Source organism: Netta rufina (assembly GCF_964035555.1).
Source record: "Netta rufina genome assembly, chromosome: 3".
Classification (NCBI taxonomy): Eukaryota; Metazoa; Chordata; class Aves; order Anseriformes; family Anatidae; genus Netta; species Netta rufina.
The window spans coordinates 115,298,300-115,317,337 of record NC_140125.1 but is presented as its reverse complement, the minus strand read 5'-3'; the positions used below and the strand labels follow the sequence as shown (position 1 = coordinate 115,317,337).

The 19,038-nt window shown below is 35.3% G+C and overlaps 1 protein-coding gene across 1 annotated transcript in view; it reads left to right on the top strand.

Annotated features, from left to right (window-relative positions):
• The window catches only part of CD2AP (CD2 associated protein), a 75,152-nt gene extending 58,478 nt beyond the window's left edge, over positions 1 to 16,674 (top strand). Inside the window, exons 12-18 of the mRNA XM_084283297.1 lie at positions 1,252 to 1,411; positions 3,529 to 3,671; positions 10,330 to 10,445; positions 11,214 to 11,303; positions 11,971 to 12,161; positions 13,238 to 13,301; positions 14,380 to 16,674. Coding sequence (XP_084139423.1) covers positions 1,252 to 1,411; positions 3,529 to 3,671; positions 10,330 to 10,445; positions 11,214 to 11,303; positions 11,971 to 12,161; positions 13,238 to 13,301; positions 14,380 to 14,421 — 806 coding nt within the window. The 3' untranslated portion in view covers positions 14,422 to 16,674. The remainder of the gene's footprint in view (positions 1 to 1,251; positions 1,412 to 3,528; positions 3,672 to 10,329; positions 10,446 to 11,213; positions 11,304 to 11,970; positions 12,162 to 13,237; positions 13,302 to 14,379) is intronic.
• Positions 16,675 to 19,038: the final 2,364 nt, after the last annotated feature.

Sequence of the window (19,038 nt, the reverse complement as noted above, 5' to 3'; positions counted from 1 at the left end):
AATACTCCCATAACTATTTTTGTGTTTTCAGTGAAGGGTGCTTGTTGGTATCATGTAGTAATTTTGTCTAATATCAATGGCTAAGACTGGTATTTTTATTACAATTACTAAATGCTTATCTTTAGTCAACCCTTATTTCATTGTATAATAAAAGCTGAAAAAATGGCATGCCATTTTTACAGCAAAATTGGCTGATTTCTGTGCTCATAAGGAACCTTGGCTTTGAGTATTACATTCATCCACTTAACTCTGGACAGTTTTTATATTCAGATTTGAGTGGGAGCAACTGAAGGGAAACCTGACTGATGATAATTCAGGAATATAATTTGATGGCAGCATTTTTTGTCCTTCTTATGAACTTGCATGTTCTTACAAGTAATAATGCATAATTCTTGAATTCTTTCTCCTCTAAAATGTAAAGAACTGATCTCCAGTAATACTGCCACTGGGCATTTAGGAATGTAAGCCTTGTATATAGGATCAGTAGACAGAAGTGAGCCCCATGTGTTTTACACAGGAGAGTCAGCACCACCAAGCGGCAAAATTATGTACTGTCCTGCTACATCAGAGCTTTATTAATTTTGTAACACTGTCCTGAGAGACTGCAAAGGACTGACTAGTAACTCTGTACTAAGAGAGACTGCCAGCTACATAGTATTGGTTTTGTTTCGTTTGCACATCCTAATGTTTGAAGGTCCCAAATCAAGAATACAATTCTGTTTTGGATGATGCTTTTTTGTTGAAACCTCTATGACCTGTTTTTCAGAGTATTCCTGGGAAAGAAAATCAGGATTTCCCTATTTTACAGTTGGGCAGGTGACACACAAGGGTTGCAGAAGTTTTCCGAAGGGAGTTAGTTGTATACAGGCAGTATTTAAAACAAAAGCCCTCTGACTTTTTAGGGGGAGATATGATGAATTCACAGTAAGGGCAAAGCAGTAGCAGTACAGAGAGATTCTTGTTTATTAGGTGTTATTTGCAGTGCAATAATGTCAATCTAGAATTTTTTTTTACTCGGCTGGGCAGCTGAACTCCACCACAACCGCTCTCTCACTCCCCCTATTCTCAAAGAGGAAGGGGAAGAAAGTATGAAAATCAAAGTGACTACTATTTAATGTCAATATATCCATTTTTCACTGTTCATCTGAACTTTAGAGAAAGTAGTTCTAACAGCAGTCACTTTCTAATTGATCAGCATTGAAAGAAACCTAGGCAATGTGTTTCTTAATGTTTTGTGACTTACTTTGTCAGATGAAAAAGGAGCTTTGGATCAGAAGCCTTTGAAGCCACAAGCTCCTCAAGTACCACCCAAGAAGCCCATTCCTCCAAGCAAGACTAACAGCCTTTTGAGAGCAGGGTTTCAGCACCCAAAACGTCCAGAAAAACCTGCTTTGCCATCATCTGCATCCAAGTCAGTATAACTTTATATAATGTTATATACAATATATTACATATATTTAGTGTGGTTTGTTTTTCTGTCTTCCTTCACAACTGAGGTGGGAAAAGATGTATGTTTTGAAGGCAAAGAGGATATAAGGATAAGTTTGCACTGCACCTACCAGTTTTTCTTTTCTTCAAGTGTTATCAATATGAACTTAAAACTTCCTAATTCTTTAAGATGCTGAATCCATCTTGGAGAAAATATTACAAGATAACCATAAAGCAGATCAATTTATGAATCTAGTCTGCTTTGCTTTAAACCTGCCCCCAAAATAAAGAAGTTAAAGTAGCAATATGGTATAAAAGAATCTCGGGATGTTGTACTTGAGAAAAATATCATTGTGTTGGAAAATATTTGAGTAGAGTCAAAGTCCAGTGTTTCAGAGTAAACTAGAAGAAGAGGAAGAGTTGAGCATAGTTAGTATCCATGCTAAAGGTACTCAGCATGGCTCATGTCCTCTTTCATGGGGAAGAAAACAGTGCAGAGACTGGAGGTGGTTCTTGGATCTGTCTCGAGTATTCTCAGTTGAGTTTACTAGACAAGTAGAGAACAGAATAGCAAGCAGTTGCTCACTCTTAGTTTCACTTCTCTAAATTTCTTTCTCACAAGTGTGAAATTTTTTTAGTGTTTCACCAGCTTTGCATCAATACAATCCCTCCTCGTACCCAACCCCTGCAGCGGTTTCCCTCCTTTTTGCCTCCATCCAAGAATTTGCCAGATTCTTACTGACAACAGCAGATCCATGTTGACAAGTAACTGTCCCTTTGAGATATTCAGCTGACTTGAAAGAACCACGAGAAAGTGAGATCATGATGAACTTGGCCTTCTACCAATAAAAGAGCAGACAGCTGCTACCTCAAAGAGCTTGCACCCTAAATACCTGCAAATATACAGTGGCAACAAACATTCTTTGAGTTTTATCTTTTCCCTCCAGCGAGTCCTGTATATTGTGAGCCAAAAGGAGTGAAGGGAGAAAACAGGAGGGCAGTGAGGAAAGGTTCAGACTTTGGAGGGTTGACTCCAACAGCCTATATCTGGTCGCGCCCTGCACAGCCCTGGAAAATTTGGGTGCTTGACTGAAGGGTTAGACTGTTGCAGCTTTCATTCTGTGTAGGTTTCCAGTTTGTAATCATGTTTCATCACTTGACATTTTGGAATGTTTCCCAAGTAGAGATTTTCCCATCTTTAACCAAAACAGGGTTCCCCCTCCCTCATAGTTAAGGATATGAAGGGGTACATGTGTGCAGCTAAAAGAGAGGCTGTAGTAAACTGTGGTCATTTAATAATTGCAAACTTAAAAAAATATAGAGGGTTTTTAAAATAGGTTTAAACGTCTGGAAGTTTAACATCGCTGTAGGGAGATTAGGCTGTTAGCACTTTTCTGCTGTAATGGATTTTGAAAAAAGAATATGGGCGATGAGTTTATGAAAGGGACACATTGAAGCTGACAACTGGCCTGTCTACATACTGCGTTTTTTTTACAGTGACATAAATGATGGCACGAATTGTAAAGGAAAAGGTCAGCTCTTTATTTTTTTTGGTCCTTGGATGATGTGACTAGGCATGAAGGACGCATGGTAGAAGCATAGCCAGGCATACCAGACATACAAGACACTTTATTCTGTACCCAGAAAAAAATAACTTGTGCTTGATAGCTTTTTTTCTTTACAGAAAAAAAAAAATGATTTGAAGGAATTTGACGATTTGTTTCTGAAATATTTCAGGAGAGATTACGGAAGGTGCTATTCAGCTATCTTGTTTTCTCTTGCAGTGAAGTGTGATATTTTAGGTTAAGTGCCAAAATAAGCTCTGTAGTAAATGCACTAAAAATTTTGTATGCTTTTCTAAGGGGATTGTACATGTCTGACAGCTCTACAAAAGCTGCAACAGAAGAGCTGACTTCTATAGTACTAGAATTTCTCTCTGAAAAACTTTTAAGCAAGGATATAAAAAAACGTAAAAGCTGTTTCTGGGGGGGGTGTGTCTTTTTCCTTTTAATTCTTATTCTTGGTGTGTTTTGTATTTTGATGAACTATTTAATGTTACTATACATTACTAGGTGTATTTTTGCACTTTTCTTGTTACAGATCTAATGGAGAAGTTGTTTCTCTTCGACCAAAATCTGAAATTGAGCCAGTAGCAAAACCAAAGTTAGACTCTGAACATTTACCACTTAGACCAAAATCAGTAGAGGTAGATTCGCTTGTGGTAAAGAGCTCTCGAGAATCAGGTAAGAAAAGAACAAACAGTTTTTTTCTGTGTCTTTCTGTTTGGATTGCAGTATCTTACAGGATTAGAATAAGGTCATCAATTTATACAAAATACCACGGAGTGTAATTATGCCTGTTAGTAGAAAATCCTTTTTTTTTTTTTTTTTTTAAAGGTTAGTTGTAGATAGCTCAGGGTGAGAGTTAGCAAAGGGTGTGCAGGTGTCAGTAGGCTATTTGGAGGTGGTTAAGCTCAGAGTTAATAACAGCTGATAGGAAGGAACGTAGGTAATAGCTTGTTCTTCTAATTTGAAAGCATGTTTTTTGCTATCAGTTTTATCTTGCGTTTTTATGAAATTGTTTTCCTTACCGACTGGTTCTGTTTGTTCTTCTGCTCTTGCATTTTAGATAACTTTTGCATTTTTAGCTAACTTGCCTATTTTCAGTAATGCCATTAACTTCAGTATTCTGTAATTAAATTCATAGCTACAATAGATTGCACCTTTACCATACCTTAAATTTGGGCCAGAGTAGTATATTCTATGTTTGAATTTCATATTTATGGCTTTGCGTAATGCACCTTGAACCAAATCTGGTATCTTTTTAAATCTGAATTTGTCTAGTTAAAACACTGATAGCAGATAGAGTACCAACATTAATAATTCATGTAGCCTGGTTGTAATATAGTTGTATTTTGTCCTTTTCTGACAGTACAACTGATTTCTCTCATCTGTGTCCATCTTGTGCAGAGTGTGTCTGCTGTGGACATCTTTTTTAAGCTCTGAATTGTTTTTATTGTGTGATTAAGCACTGCAGAAGAAGTTTTATTGTATTGTACCTGCAGTGTTTGGCTTGCATATTTGAACACAACCTTTATTGTCCAAAAAAAAAAAAGTTTTATTAATAATACATTTAAAATTTTAGTGTAAGTTGATCTTCTAAGGACAACTATGATATACAGGATGTAGAATAGCTTGACCTAAATGATAATTAAGTTCACCAATTAAATAAATCATTCATCAAACAAATGAAGCAATTTATGAATAGGAAGGAGTTTTTCTGACTTATTCATTTAAGACTCATGGCATTTAAAATATGCTTCCAAGCTGAAGTGCCCTATGTGAGGAAATGCTAATTCAGGTATGCTTTCAATTGCTATTGGTTGAGCCCACGTGATTAATAATTAACGATACATTAATTAAAACAGATTTCATTAATTAAAAATAAAGTTATATTTTCCTGAGCCACAGAAAGTTGGACTTCAGTATGTGTATCAGTATAACCATTGAATATTCCCGGAAGTATTTATAAGGTCCTTTGTTTTTTCACTAGTCAAACACATAAATGTTGTGCTATACCTTGTTTTAGAAGTTTTTACTTGGCAGTTTAATTACTGCCACTGTTACTCAAATATGGAGTTTGAGTGAGGGTACAGAGTAAACACTTTCAGGCCACAGTTAGCTTTGAGATGAAAGATTGATGCCCCACCTAGCCTTAAAAACATAAACTTTGCCCTGTTGCTCAGAGGTTTAGCCCTAGGATTATGCTAGCTGTATTACCATGTTGCATAGTACCATTTATCCCCAGGAGAAGGCTCTGTGAAAAAAGATGGAATGTCTTTTTTCCCCAGGTGCAGTTATCTTGACACCTTTAATAACCAGCTTGGGAATGTAGTAGACATCGTACTAGGTATTCATGTATATAAAAGCAACATTTTTTTTTAACAGATTTAAAAAAAAAAAAAAAAAAAAAAAAGGAATGGGGGTAAAACAAAACACAAAATTATTTGATCTTATTTGCTGACATAAGTGTTCACAAGCTCAAAGAGAAATTTTTAATATTTATATGCGTAGATAGAAGGGGGGGAAAAAACAGTATCCAGTGGCTGACAGGAAATAGCCTGTGATTTGCAGTCATCAGCACTGTGTTTCTAATAATCTGAGAAGTTTAAATCCAAAACGGGTTAATTCTAGATCTGGGATAAATTACAGTGAATATTAAGTACTTTACTATCAGACTAGCTTTTGCAGCATTTAACAAGGATGGAGGATGGAAACTACCAAAATCCAGAGATGCTGGGCAGAGTTCGCAGCATCAGTCCTGCAGCATCCTCTGTGCAGACTCTGATACTTTGGCAGGGGATTACTTGCAGAGCAGCAAATAACAGGGCCTGCTTTTACTGTTGAAGTTTCACTGAAGTAGTGATAATTCCCTGCAATTTGTATGTTCTAGGAAAGACCTACAGATACATTCAGTTTGCTTGAAGCAAAGGGTGAGGTCTGTTCCACTCCTTGGTTGGTGCAGAGCGCGAGCACAGGAGGTTTGGGCAGCCCACCTGGGGATGCAGCACCGACAAAGTCAAGGAGCTGCTATTTGAGGAAAGTTTCAAAAGTAAAACCACCCTTGTTTAAAATGATCTGCGTAAGTTGATTTAGGTTTTATTGCTCTTGTGAAAAGGGACTAAGCTCCCATCAGTAAAACGTGAGGAACCTCATGCTTTGTCTCTGCATCCACTGTTCTGCTAAAGACATAATGCTCAGTGCAGTAGCTCATGGCACGCAAAGCTCTGAAGGTATTTGTGATATTAAATTTAAGACTTCTAGTTCTTGTAAGACATTAAAATATGGGGGAAAACACATGGCTGGCATTGGTGCTTTTGGGTATTGTTGAAGGTGTAGAAGTTACCAACAGGCTTTCTTTTTCTTCTGAAATGGATGAATTTTTAGTAGACCAGTTTTTTAAGTGTGCTTTTTTTTTTCCAGTTTATTTTGACAATTAAGTTTGTTCATCACTTCAAATTTAGGTTAAGGAGCAGCTGTAGATATTCTTTATATTTAAGAGAGGGAGGAAAATGTGGAAAAAAAGGCAATAAAAAGACAACAAATAACCTAGGTTCCAGCCATCAGATAGGGAAGGACAAATACTCTAAAATACTCAAACTTTGATCATGTTTAAATTCCTTCTCTTGAAGCTTAATTTCAAAAATTGCGTAAATGTTTCTTTGTTTTATTAGAATTAAAGTTCTGTAAACGACCTAAAGCTGTAATACTAGCATGCTGAACATTTAAAGCAATTCTGTTTCTTCTACAAATGTTTCTTTTTCCTGCTTTGTAAAATAATTTTTTGTTCAGAATCTTTTTCTAGACATTCCTCTCCTTGACTTTTCTTTCCAGATTTTGTTTCCTATCCTGTTTGCCATGTTTCCCTTCTTACGTGTCAGGAAATTACCCTACCCTTCTCCATTTTGGTAAGATAACAATCTCTAAGGCAATCCAAATGCTTTATGCCATACACCTAGCCTCTTCTTAACTTCATAAGCGTAATTTTCAGTTGCAGTTATTTGGGTTTCAATTTAAAATGCTTTTTCGTTTATTTGAATGCTTGTTTTCCTTAGCTGTTAAACAAGAAGTTACTTCAAATATATTTTACAATGAGGAGTGTGTGTATAGGTGGGAAGGAACAAAAAAGACAAAAACAAAACACCCTTTTCTCAGTCTAACTTCTATCAGTCTACTGATGAGCCAAGTATAGTATTTATAGTATGATGTATTCAATATTTATAGCACTTAGATTTAGGTTGAATGTCTTTGTCTTTCTGTGCACACAAAGTATGTTACTGTGATTTTTTTTTTGGCACTGAATTCTCTAGTGTTGGCTATTTATCATTATGAGTCTTGTAAAATAGCATTTATGAGAGTTACATATTGGGCAAATAAATGCTTAATTATAGCAAATACTTTATTATTGCTTGACTTCAAACGTCAATATTCTAAAGCTTATATCTTTCCCCTAAGTTTTGGGGGTTCAATCTCTGGAGGATGAGTAATAGGAAAAAGGGCTGCCAGCTTTTTCACTCTGCAGATTAACATGAGTATTGTCTTCTGAAATACTGGGTACATTTTGCTTTTACCATGGGTTTTTAAATTCCAGCAAGATGAGGTATATGAACCCCTTCAGCTTTGCTTCTTTTTGTGAAGGCTTTTTAAGAGAAACTGATACAAATACACTAAAACATTGACAAATTTTAACAAAGCCTCTCACCTAACTTTATCTCTTAAAGCACCTAACAATTCTATAATGCGTTTATCCAGGTTAAGCTTGCAGAAAAAATGCTTCTAGTAGTCTTTCCTAAGTAACTGTTCCAGGTTAGTTTATCTTGCTCATGAAAAAGGTGTTCTAGCTCAGCCTTAAAATAATTTGTGGACTCAAATTATCTCCAGATGTATGGTATTGCTCTTCTGTCACAATGACGAGGTTCCCTGTAACGATTAATCGCAGACAGTCTTTAAGAAAGTTAATTGATACATCACTTTGTTCACTGAAGTGGGTGTAAATTGTGAAAATGAGGTGTGTTTTATCAGTATCCATATTGGTTTCAGTGGGGCCAAGATTCCTCCTAAGATACTTAGGAAAGTTGTTTTAAAAAATAATAATAAACACCTGCTTCCACCCCTTATTTCGCTAATGTACTGGTAATTTTTTAGGGCTGAGCTGTTGAGTGAGGTATACCAGTTTCTATTGGTAAGAAACTGGTGAGAACCTTGGCTTTTGTGTCATCCCACTATCTATAATTTAAATTATTTACTGCTACAGCCTTGAATATCTATATACTCAAGGTTTGTGAAGTTCTGGCGGTACGTGTTATCCTTAAGGTGTCAGTTACTGACGTTTTCTTTGCTCATGGAGACAGGGCTAGCATTGCAATTGTAACAGTAATTCAATTTACAATTCTTATTTAAATTTGTTTGTTATTCCTGCAGAAAGAGGATCACAGAAATGCAAAAATTGTTGTGATGTTGGGGAAGAGGGGAGGAAATGTGTCTATATTTTTCCTGCCTTGTTACCTTTATATTAAATACCTAACCTACATACATCAAAATCTGAATCAGGACTTCGGTTAGTGCTTTGAGCTTACTGAAGATTGAGTAAAAAACATTAATATACACTCCTAGATCACTGCTGCATGATTTCTAACAAGCTAAATGCTTTATTGGCCAAGACTGTAAGATAAATACCTTAATAGTCATTTCTCCGTCATCCTCTCTTCCGTCAGCCCCTTGCCATTCATCACTCTTCTGTTTCTTCCTACTTTGTTCTTCCCTGTTTTTTGTTAAATTGCAAATATGGTTACATATTTACAAAAGACCACCTTTACATTTTCATTAATAAAATTGAAAAGCAGCAAAACTGATTGGTAACTGATAAAGTTGCAAATTCTTGTATTTCAACATGGCAACAGATAATGAAGTACATAAGTCCAGATAGGTTTGAAAGATGTAAATGTTTTAAGGGCTTAAAAGACAGTAATATACAGTAGTAGACATTAAAACTAGTTAAAACTTTCAGTAGAAAGCTTCTACTGAATTTATTTCTACAGGTATAAATTAGCTTTGACAATGAATGAATAAAACTTGAATTAATCAGATGATTTTAATTCATGTTAACTTTGAAGTGGAATGAAAGCTCTGGACGAGTATTTCTATGGCTTTTTCCTGTACTGACCTCTTGCTGTAGTGTCAAAATGAGTGAGAAAGTAGGGGAAGAAGTGTTATGGTTTCTGCTTGAAATGATGCAATGCAAAACTAAGAGGTTGCAAAACAAACAAACAAAACCAACTAACCACCCCCCCCCCCCCCCAAGTTTGAATGTTACTTCTGGTATCTATAGTAATGCTTTGTGGCATTTTAGTTAAACATTTAGTCTGAAGAACAAGTTAATGATTTTGTGTTGTAAAACCATATGTAATATCTGTAATTTACATCACTGCTTTAATAATAAAAATAGATAAATTTTATTGTATAGCTGTTGGTAGGTAAGTATTTTTTTTTTTTTTTTTTGTGGTAAGAAACCCAGTTGTTAACTAGATGAATTACTTATGTTCTGCTCTACACATTAATAGATTTTTCATAAGGTTGTATCTTCCCATAGGGTGTAAAGAACTTCTTCTGATCAGGGGTCATAAGGAGGAAATAGATTGTGGAATAAAGCAAGACTTCATCTAAGAGAGTTTACCTAGACTAGAGTTAAGAGTGTAAAGAGAATAATCAGCAAAGAGATCTGTGTGCCTTAAGAAAGTATACAAATAGGGTTCTAAATTCTAAAATATTTTATTATAGACTTGATGGAGTCGTGTATTTTCTGCAGACGAAAAGTATTGCATATGAAAAACTGTACTGTACAAAAATATTTGCAGTTAATGTCTTGTTAACATACATAAATCTCTGGACGCACTTTACCATATTTATTTTCCTCTGAGTTGCTAAACTCGGATTTTGATGTTTTTCATGAGTTGGGCATTAAAAAAAAAAAAAAAGCCATTTTCAACTCAAAATTGGTTTTAAGTCCTCTCAGAAAACAGTTTAAGCTGCATTTTTTTCTCCAAATACACTAGGTCTCTTTTATGCTGCCATGTTGACACTAATTCTGTTGAGAACTTGAATTCAAGTGCTAGTTGAATCAACTCTTATTTTTTTCAAGGGGGAAGATGTGACTTCCCAGATAGGCCAAAGTCATGTAGTTTTACATGGCTTGTTGTCGTATATGCTGAAAAATCTTTGAAATGATAAGAATTCCGAAAATTATTATTTTTTATTTTTTCTCCATTAAAAAAAAAAAGTGACAAAAAGGAGCATAGTAAAACTCCTAGTCTTGATGGTGGTTTGTGTTTTCATCTTTCTCTAGATCTATTAAGCTTTGATGACGTAATAGCTACCTCAGATAATCTATCTCACCCTACTGCAAGTCGACCCAAGATGCCTGGTAGGAGGCTGCCTGCACGTTTCAGTGGTTGTATTTCTGTGAGTATATCGGTGTGTTTTTTCCAGACGTGAACTAAGAACTAAATTCCCAGGAAACAGAGTTGCACTCAGAAGCAGTCTTATGAACCATTTATCAGAGAGTGAAATGCAAAATGCTCAGAGGTTGTTTGTATAGATTGTCTATAGGGATATCTGTTTGCAAGTAGAAGAAAGTGTACGTAAGAAAAACAACACAACTGTATTGCACCTGAGGGAGTCTCTCTGTTCTGTGGGGTATTACTGTGATAAATCCCCAAATCTTCCAGTAGCACCAATGATATACTAATGGTATGTAGTCTTTCACTTCAATAAAGTTGTAATTTAATGTTACGTTGGAGAAGTGATCATATGTGCCAAGGCACGAGACAGAACGAGGTAGTGCAGAATCTTTGTTTATTTTACATATAAATATATGTTATATATATATGAATCGTGTGTTTTATAGTTCAGTCATGTCAATTACTATAGACTGTTACTGCCTTGTCTTTGTATTATGGAGGTACCTAAAGGTTCCCAAAAGCATCAAGTATTTGTTCTATTAAGTACTGTAGAGATAATGGCAAATCCTGCCCAAACTTACTATCTGATTTAAATTCAGATAAATTAAAACTGTAGGGTAGGAAAGTTCTGAGTAGCAAGGAAAGAAACCCATAGTAGTCTAGCAGTTCAAGCTTTTATCTATCACGTTTTTAAAAATACATAACTCTTTTCTTTCTTGTTCTGAAAACCTTTTTTGTTTTTGGTATTTTTGAATTGTTTATTTACCAGTCAAGTGAAGTCGACAGTGCAGAAAAAAAACTGAAGGTGCAGAAGGAAGAAGAAGAAAGTGCCAAACCAAAGCCAGTTGAAACAAAAAAGGTATGTCACCAAGGAGCTAGGTACCAGGCAGCTAGTTCTCTGTTCATCTTGCTTGTATTTCCGCTTTTGATTGATGAAACCATCTAAATACAACTGATTGTATTTAAATGTGAGCGAACCATGTCATTTGGTATAGAGTTCATATTAGAATTTGTAATATAAAGTTAATTTATACCTCAGTATAAAGTTTTGTTTTTCAGTTCTGATAATCAGGTAGCATGAAACTATGGTATTGTTTCTCACATAAGTTTAATGTCTGATTTTTAATCTTCTGACATGTAAAACAAACAAGCAGATCAGAAGGGCACATGAATGATTGTTTATAGTAAACTAAGGTTTTTGATTAAATCAAAGTTTTTTTTTTTTTTTTTTTTTAAGTGTATAGAACTGCAGTGTGTTTCGTTTAATGGCTACAGGAAGTTCAGTGCAGTGCTAAATAAACAGCTTTTAAAATAACCGTATATTACATACTACGGTAGTCCATTTGAACTGGGCATTCCTTTTAATCTTTGGGGTAGAAAATAATGGAAAGTTGTATATGTATAGTTAATTGTTAATAGCTAAAAAGTATATACAAGAAGATACTATACTAGTACAACTTATATACTGTAAGTGGTTAGTTCATAAAGATTGCACTTCTTAGCCTTCTACTGACTTATTTTTTCAGCCATCTGTGTTGAGTCCACCAATTACATCTTCATCTCAGAGACCAAGTTCTGCTATACTCAACTTTTTTCCGGGAGAAGTCCAACTTAAAGGAGAAACAGAGAATACGCAAATACAAACATCTGTGGAAGAGCTCAGGACTCAGATTCATGATTTGATGAGTTTAGTAGACACACTGAAAAAAGAACACGGGTAAATATTTTTCTTCTCAATCTGCAAATGGATATACACTAACATCTTTAATGACAAAGATAAAGTGTATTAATACTAATGTTCAGAACTTATTCCTTCAGAAGTTGATCCAACTAAATGACCTAAATATATACCAATTTGATGTCAGAGTATTTTTGGAATTTGTAAACACTTTCTATTCTACCTTGTGCTCCTTCATTCATTACTGCTTTTTGAAAATATTTCTTAAGCTGTTGGTACTATCATTGTAAGGAAAATTAGATAATTCTTGTGGTGTTTAGTGTAAGTACATGTGCTAGCATTGTATAATAATTGCAGCACTGACGTGACTGGTAGGAGGGAAAAGATTACTGAGCCTTTTAAATTCAGTCATGATGGCCCCATCATGTGTGCGTGTGGGCAGGGTTGTGTTTGGCAGACGATGTAAAAGAAAATTGGTCTTTACTGTGTTTAGGCAAATACAAATCTGCAGAAATTGTATTTTTCTCTCTTTAGTTGGAGAACACAGGCATTCATTCTTGTCCTATCAGAATGATGAGTACTAACTAAACCAGTTGAGAGGCTGTAAAGCATCTGGATCAGTTGGCTTCCAAAGTAAACTAGTAAATTATGAGTTCAGGAGATTAATGAATTACTTTTTCAGTGATGTGATGATCATTCTTAATATTTTCTTATCTGACTCCAGTTATGAAGTAAAACAGAACAGGAAATTCCTATTCTAAAGAATAGGAATATGTAGAAGTTGACAGGTTACTTTAAGTTACTTTAAATTTCTCTCTCCAAGGAGGGGATAACTGTAAAAACATTTCTTAACTACACTACTAAAAGTTGCGATTAAAAGTTAGGGATAGTTGCATGGTGATTGCTAAGAGGCGTTGAGAGTTGTTGGAAGCTTCTGGTCCAACAAAATTAAATACCAGTCCACTAGTGGACCTGTAATTTTATGTTTTATTTATAAGATATAGTATCAGATTTACGTTCGTCCCTCTTGTAAAATTTTAAGAAGGCCTATGCTTACTGTTCTCAGTAATATTTTCTTCTCTAACTTGGATTTCTGCTATCTTAAAAACTGTCAGGAGAGAACTGGAAAAAATAAGGAAGGATTTGGAAGAAGAAAAGCTGAAGCGAAGTATTCTGGAGGTAATATTAATAACTTAAAAGGAGAAAAAAATTAGAAGTACATATAGAGTGTTCAAGAACGTGATGCTGAAGTAAATTCTTAATGGACATGCTCAATCTTTTTTGTACTGCTTTTCTATTGTGTAGTTGAATGAATGCCTCATAAGGCAAGTATTAAGAACATTCACAGTTCATCTTAGTTCAGTTTTGCTTACCTGCAATGCAAAATAATTACTTTTAGTTATATGTGTGTTGGGATGTCAGTTTAGTGTTGTTAGATTCTACATTGTACTAGAAATATGTCACAACTGGATTTACTCCAAGAGAGATGATGAATATTTTGCTTTTGTGGATTTTAAAGGACAAATTTAGTTTTTGTAATCAAATGAAAAATAGGAAGAAAGTCATCTTTCTTTAATTCTCTATTATCTGTCTAAATAGAGTCAAAAAGAATAGAGCGTATCTGAAAAATTCCCCTTCATGATGAGTGCCACCCCCTTAGTTTCTTCATGAAGGCTGCCTGCATTATTGTATAATGCTGTTAAGTGGTTAATAAGTTGAATTCATTATAGAAAAATATTCCAGTTGGATACAAAAGTGCATTATATTTGTTAAAAAGTACTTTTTACTGACTTTAAAGCTACTTTAAAAACTTGAGAAGAACTTCTGGCAAGTTCTCTTTTTAAGGAATCTCTAAAGCAATCTATGAAGTTGCCTGGAATATGTGATGGAAATGAAAAGGAACCAACTTCCTAGTATCTTCTAAATTCATTTGAAGAAATAAAGATTAACCATGTCATCATATTTTGCATGAAGGATGCCTCAGGAAGTTAGGCTGAGATGATGCATTGTTATGCAGAGACTTGTTAAATGATTTCTCAACTCGGTTTTGTTAAATGACTATTCAGAGTGAGATTATCCAATAAATTCTTGTTTGTTAAGCAACGTAATATAAAATCAGCTGTAAATATTAAGCTGTCAAATGCTTCTGTTTTGTTTGCTTAAACATTTGAGATTTCAAGGTTGTTATTTTGGTGAAAGCTCTGGAAACTTTAGGTTATTGCTACTCTACTGACTTTTCAAAATATCTGTTTTCCAGGTTGAAATAGAAAAATTGAAGAAATCAGTGATGTCTACATGAGACACCCATGGACTTGCTATCTTTAACTTGCCAGGAATTCAAGCTGAACACAAGCAGAACTGACTCTTATTTCGTAATAACGGATGCTGGTGTTCTACAGTCTTAAAGAATAATATAGTAAAGAGGAATATAGTCTTTTATTCAGAGATAAGAAAACAAAAGAGAATAATGGTGTAATTTTTTTGCCAATATAAAAGAGGCCTTATTTCTTACTGTGCTGGAATTGCAGACCTTTATTTTTTGGTTTGCTTGAAAATACTACTGAATCTGTATAAAAAGAAGAGGGAATTCTTAATAGATTTTTATTGAATACCTGTAGCTTAATTTTTAAAGAGATCTATACTATAAATAGGGTGATCTATCTTTACAAGTAATCTGTAAAATAATCTACTGGGAGGGACGGAATAGCTGTATCGTAATTGTAGTCACTATTTTTCCCCTACATGCAAAAAGGGAATATTTGTATATTTTTTAATTTTGGCAGTCTTATCCAGGGTTATGCTGTTGTGCCTGTCTGCAGTGAGAATATTAATAATATGCTGTTTATAAGTTGAGCAGTGAGATAGGAATTTGTTAATGCAATGAATCGGATGACACACCTATGCATTGCAGTAAGAATGGATGACCTAATCAGAGTAATTTAGCAGAACATTTTGTCACTTGCACTATTGGATTAAAAAGGGATTTAGGACTGCATCACAAAGTTACAACAAAAGTAACTTTTAATACTACAAAATGCAAGAAATACAGAAACAAGGCTAGAATCCAGTCTTAACAGAACCTGTTGTGCCTAAAATACTACAGCACGCAATGTGAAAAAGTAAACCTTAACTCACAATGTCTGTGCTTGTGTGTATCTAAACTGAAGTCATCAGTCTTTCTAGTGGTTAAGTATGCATTTTGATCTGTTATTACAGTAGTCAGTTTTTGTTTATAATATGGCTCAAAATAAATCACTTTGGAACTTTACTACTCTCAAAATGTCTCAATATTTATATATTTATGCCATAAACTTTCTCAGTGTATTGTGTACTTCTAAATTTAATTACATCTTTGTATTTAACGAGTGATTGGAATGATTGCTTTGACAGCACTGTGCTGGCATCCAAGACAGCATCTTTCACTTTTGTTTTTATATAGAAAATCGTTGAAATCTTGTGGACTGCCATTATCTTTAACCCTTGATCTCAACACTGTGCACCAGAATAATATACAGATAATATTCAAAGTTGTGGGAGACAATTATATGTATTGCTCTATTCACTTGATAAAAAATGAAAAACAATTTTAAAAAGCCAATCAAATGTGTTACTTCTGTTAGTAACAAACTTATCTCCTTTTGGTCTACTGAAATTTAAATGACAAAAACATACCATATTAGTAGACAACTTAACCAATAAGAGAAATAACTTTCTATTCATGGGAATAGCCATAAATATAGTAATTATTTACTATGTCACTTGAGCAAGAGATACGGAAGTGAGATATATTCTTGAGAATATGCTTTCTCAACAGTTGATGCATCATAAAAAAACAAACATCAAAAATTCAATTGGATTCTGTGTCTTGGTTGCTGATCAAAGTTTCTGTAAAATTTGATTAATATACTATGCAGGTATTAGGTAATATTTGCTAGTCATATCGCTAATAAGCTGATTTGATATTAATGCTTTTAACTTTTAATTGCCTAGATGCATCACAAATGAAGACTTGAGCCAGATCTTTATATTGAGGAGTAATGTGCAGTAGTGCTTCTTGTCAGACACTAAGCTCGTACTTAGAATTCATACCTCTAAGTCAGATGATGAAGAGCAAGAATTGAGCCTAATGGAATAGCAAATTTCATTATACAAGCTCTTCATCATGATTAGAGCATGAAACAAACCTTGTAATGGATTGCTCTACAGAAATAGTCTGCATATAAGCTCGTAGCAGACAAACAGAACAAGACAATCAGTTAAAACCATAAATGAAAGGTGTTAATTATTTAATGGCCTTTGTTCGCTATAGCAATAAATGACCCAAGTGCAATGACTTGATTTAATAAAACCTTCTTTTAAAAGTCGCTGCTATGAGTGTTTATAGCCATAAAGAAGTTGCCCTAATAAATGTCTGTCTTATCTTCAGCTAGTGTTACATACTAGAGTGGATGAGAAGAGAGTAATGGTTTTGAAGACATTCCATAGTACAAGTTCCTAAAAGCAGTATGCTTCTCTGACTTGTTTACTGGTGCTGTAAAATGACGCATGCTATCCAAACTCAGTAAATAAAATAATTTAAAACTGTTGAAATGTCTTCTGGGTTATGTTCAGAAATGTATATGCCATAAAACAAACAAACAAACAAACAAAAAACACTTTGCAGGAGGAGATTGGGTGAAAAACAAGTGTATTATTCATTATCATTCATATAGCTCACCACTGGAGACTTTCATCTTTCATATTTGAATTTACTCAATAGGATACTCTGGTTCCTGACTTACAGGATAGCTATCCCAACAGCTGAAAATCTTCCTGTTGGTGTTTTTTTTTTTTTTTTAATTGTGACTGGAAGTCTCAACTTTTTAGTAACTCTTGTTCCTTTCTTTTTTCTTTTTTTTTTTGTTGGTCCAAATTGACCTTTCTGTGTATCTTAAGTTTATTTTAAAGATCCTGATGCCACCCAGTAATATGTGTGCTTGAATCACTCTTAAATACATAGTGAAGAACTGAAGACTGAGATTACAACATTTAAAAAGGGTATGGATGAAGGAAAAAGGCGAATGAAGAACAGAACAACAGAAGAGCATTTTAAAAATGCAATACTTTATTCAATTTTCATATTCTCCAGAAAGCTTTTGTCTGCATACAAAGTACAGTTTTGGAAAAATAAAACTTACACATCTCTTCATCTCTCAGCTATTTCAGACGGAAATGATGAAAACAGGTTTTTGTAGCTGCCTTGTCTGTTACTGAAATTCTTTAAGATGTTCCTGATTGCTTTCTCAGAGCAGCGTCAAAACAGCTGCTCATCTATCTTGGGAAATTGGATTTTGCAAGAGCTGAAAAGACAAACCACTCCCTTTGGGATGCCCAGGGACATACCTCCCATCTTGAAAATCCAAACAGCCTCAACCAACTTGTGAAGCACGAGACTGATGCGGCTCGTTCAACATCTGAAGCAGTTATCCTGGTTATGGGAAGTCAAGATGTGAGTGTCTTTCTAAGCCCCAAGGAGCACAGATCTACACCTCTTTGTTTCTGGGAGAAGTGTGTGTGTGTCTGTGCTGAAATGTCCTCTGAAGGATACGAAGGTTGACAGTTGTTTAGGTTGAGGGGGGGGGGGAGTTGAGAATGGAGTAGGGGGTATTCATTTGTCATCACAGCAAATGTTCCGTGTGTGCGTAGAACAACAACTCCATGTATTAATAAAAATGGTCTTTTAAAACTTCTGTCCATACTTTGACATGATCTGGTATTCACCCCTTAATTCATGACTTAAAGGTGAGCTGAGGAGCCACTTTTAATTCTTCTCTACCTGGTACTGTATTGAATGCAAATCATTTAACCTCCCCAGGTCGGTGATGTTGGCTGTTTAATTGTGCTTGGCTTAATTCCCGCTTGATACCGATGTGAGATGCGATGCTGTCTGTATCAAAACAGCACAGTAAATCTTGCGTACCTCTGGGCTAAAACGAGAACTGTCTTCTGGCTGATGATTGGCTTTAAATTGTGGTTGCAAACAAAATGACTTGGAAACCCTATAAATTCATAACAAACACATTGCAGGATTGTAGAACTTTTTCTTTGACCAAAGTTCATCTGAAACAGTCTTGTGGGTAGAGCAGTGGGAATTGGTCTTCTGTCATGAGAAACTGCATGCTGTACGGTACTGGCTCCTGCAATCCTCAGAAAAGCAGGAATGATGGTGAGCCAACATTAAAAAAGCTAACGCTGAACATGGCACAAGCTTCAGCAGGCAAATGTAGCCCCCTTTCTGTGCAGTCCATAAGGAAAATATCACTTGGTCACAGAGCTTTTTAGCTGCAGAGGGTATTATCGGTAGTGTCATTTTTGATTTATGAAGCATGATGCATTAACTTGGCTAAGTTTTGGTTGTGAATTCTTTTCGTCTTTGAAGACTGATCATCTGAAGACCTAAATACAGCAGAGCAGACGGTGCCTCCTCCACGAGGGTGGAAGGTGCAAACCACACGGGCATGACTCACTCGTGAGGACTCCCGACCAAGGTGGCAATCCAGCAGTTTTGTGGGCGTGTTTGCAACTTGTTTTGGCGTTTTTCAGTGCAATGCCTTTATCATCATCTGCAGGTTCCTTGCTGTTGATCCAGTCAGACAAGAAAAAAAGGCAGGCTGATGCCAAAGGTTATTTCCTCATGGGAAAACTGAATGAATCAGAGCACAGAAGCAAGGCTGGGTAAGACCATAATAGCGAGACTGGGGCAAGATGGCAGCAGATGAGTGGTTGGAGTCTAACCCGTCATATCTGGAGGATCTTTGGCTCTGTTAATTTTGCTTACAGTTTAACCCAGACTTCCGAAAACAGTGAGTACTATCACAAAACATTTTTGCCAGGACTGTTTGAAAATTATCAGTGAGGGAACTGAAGTCATCTGTGA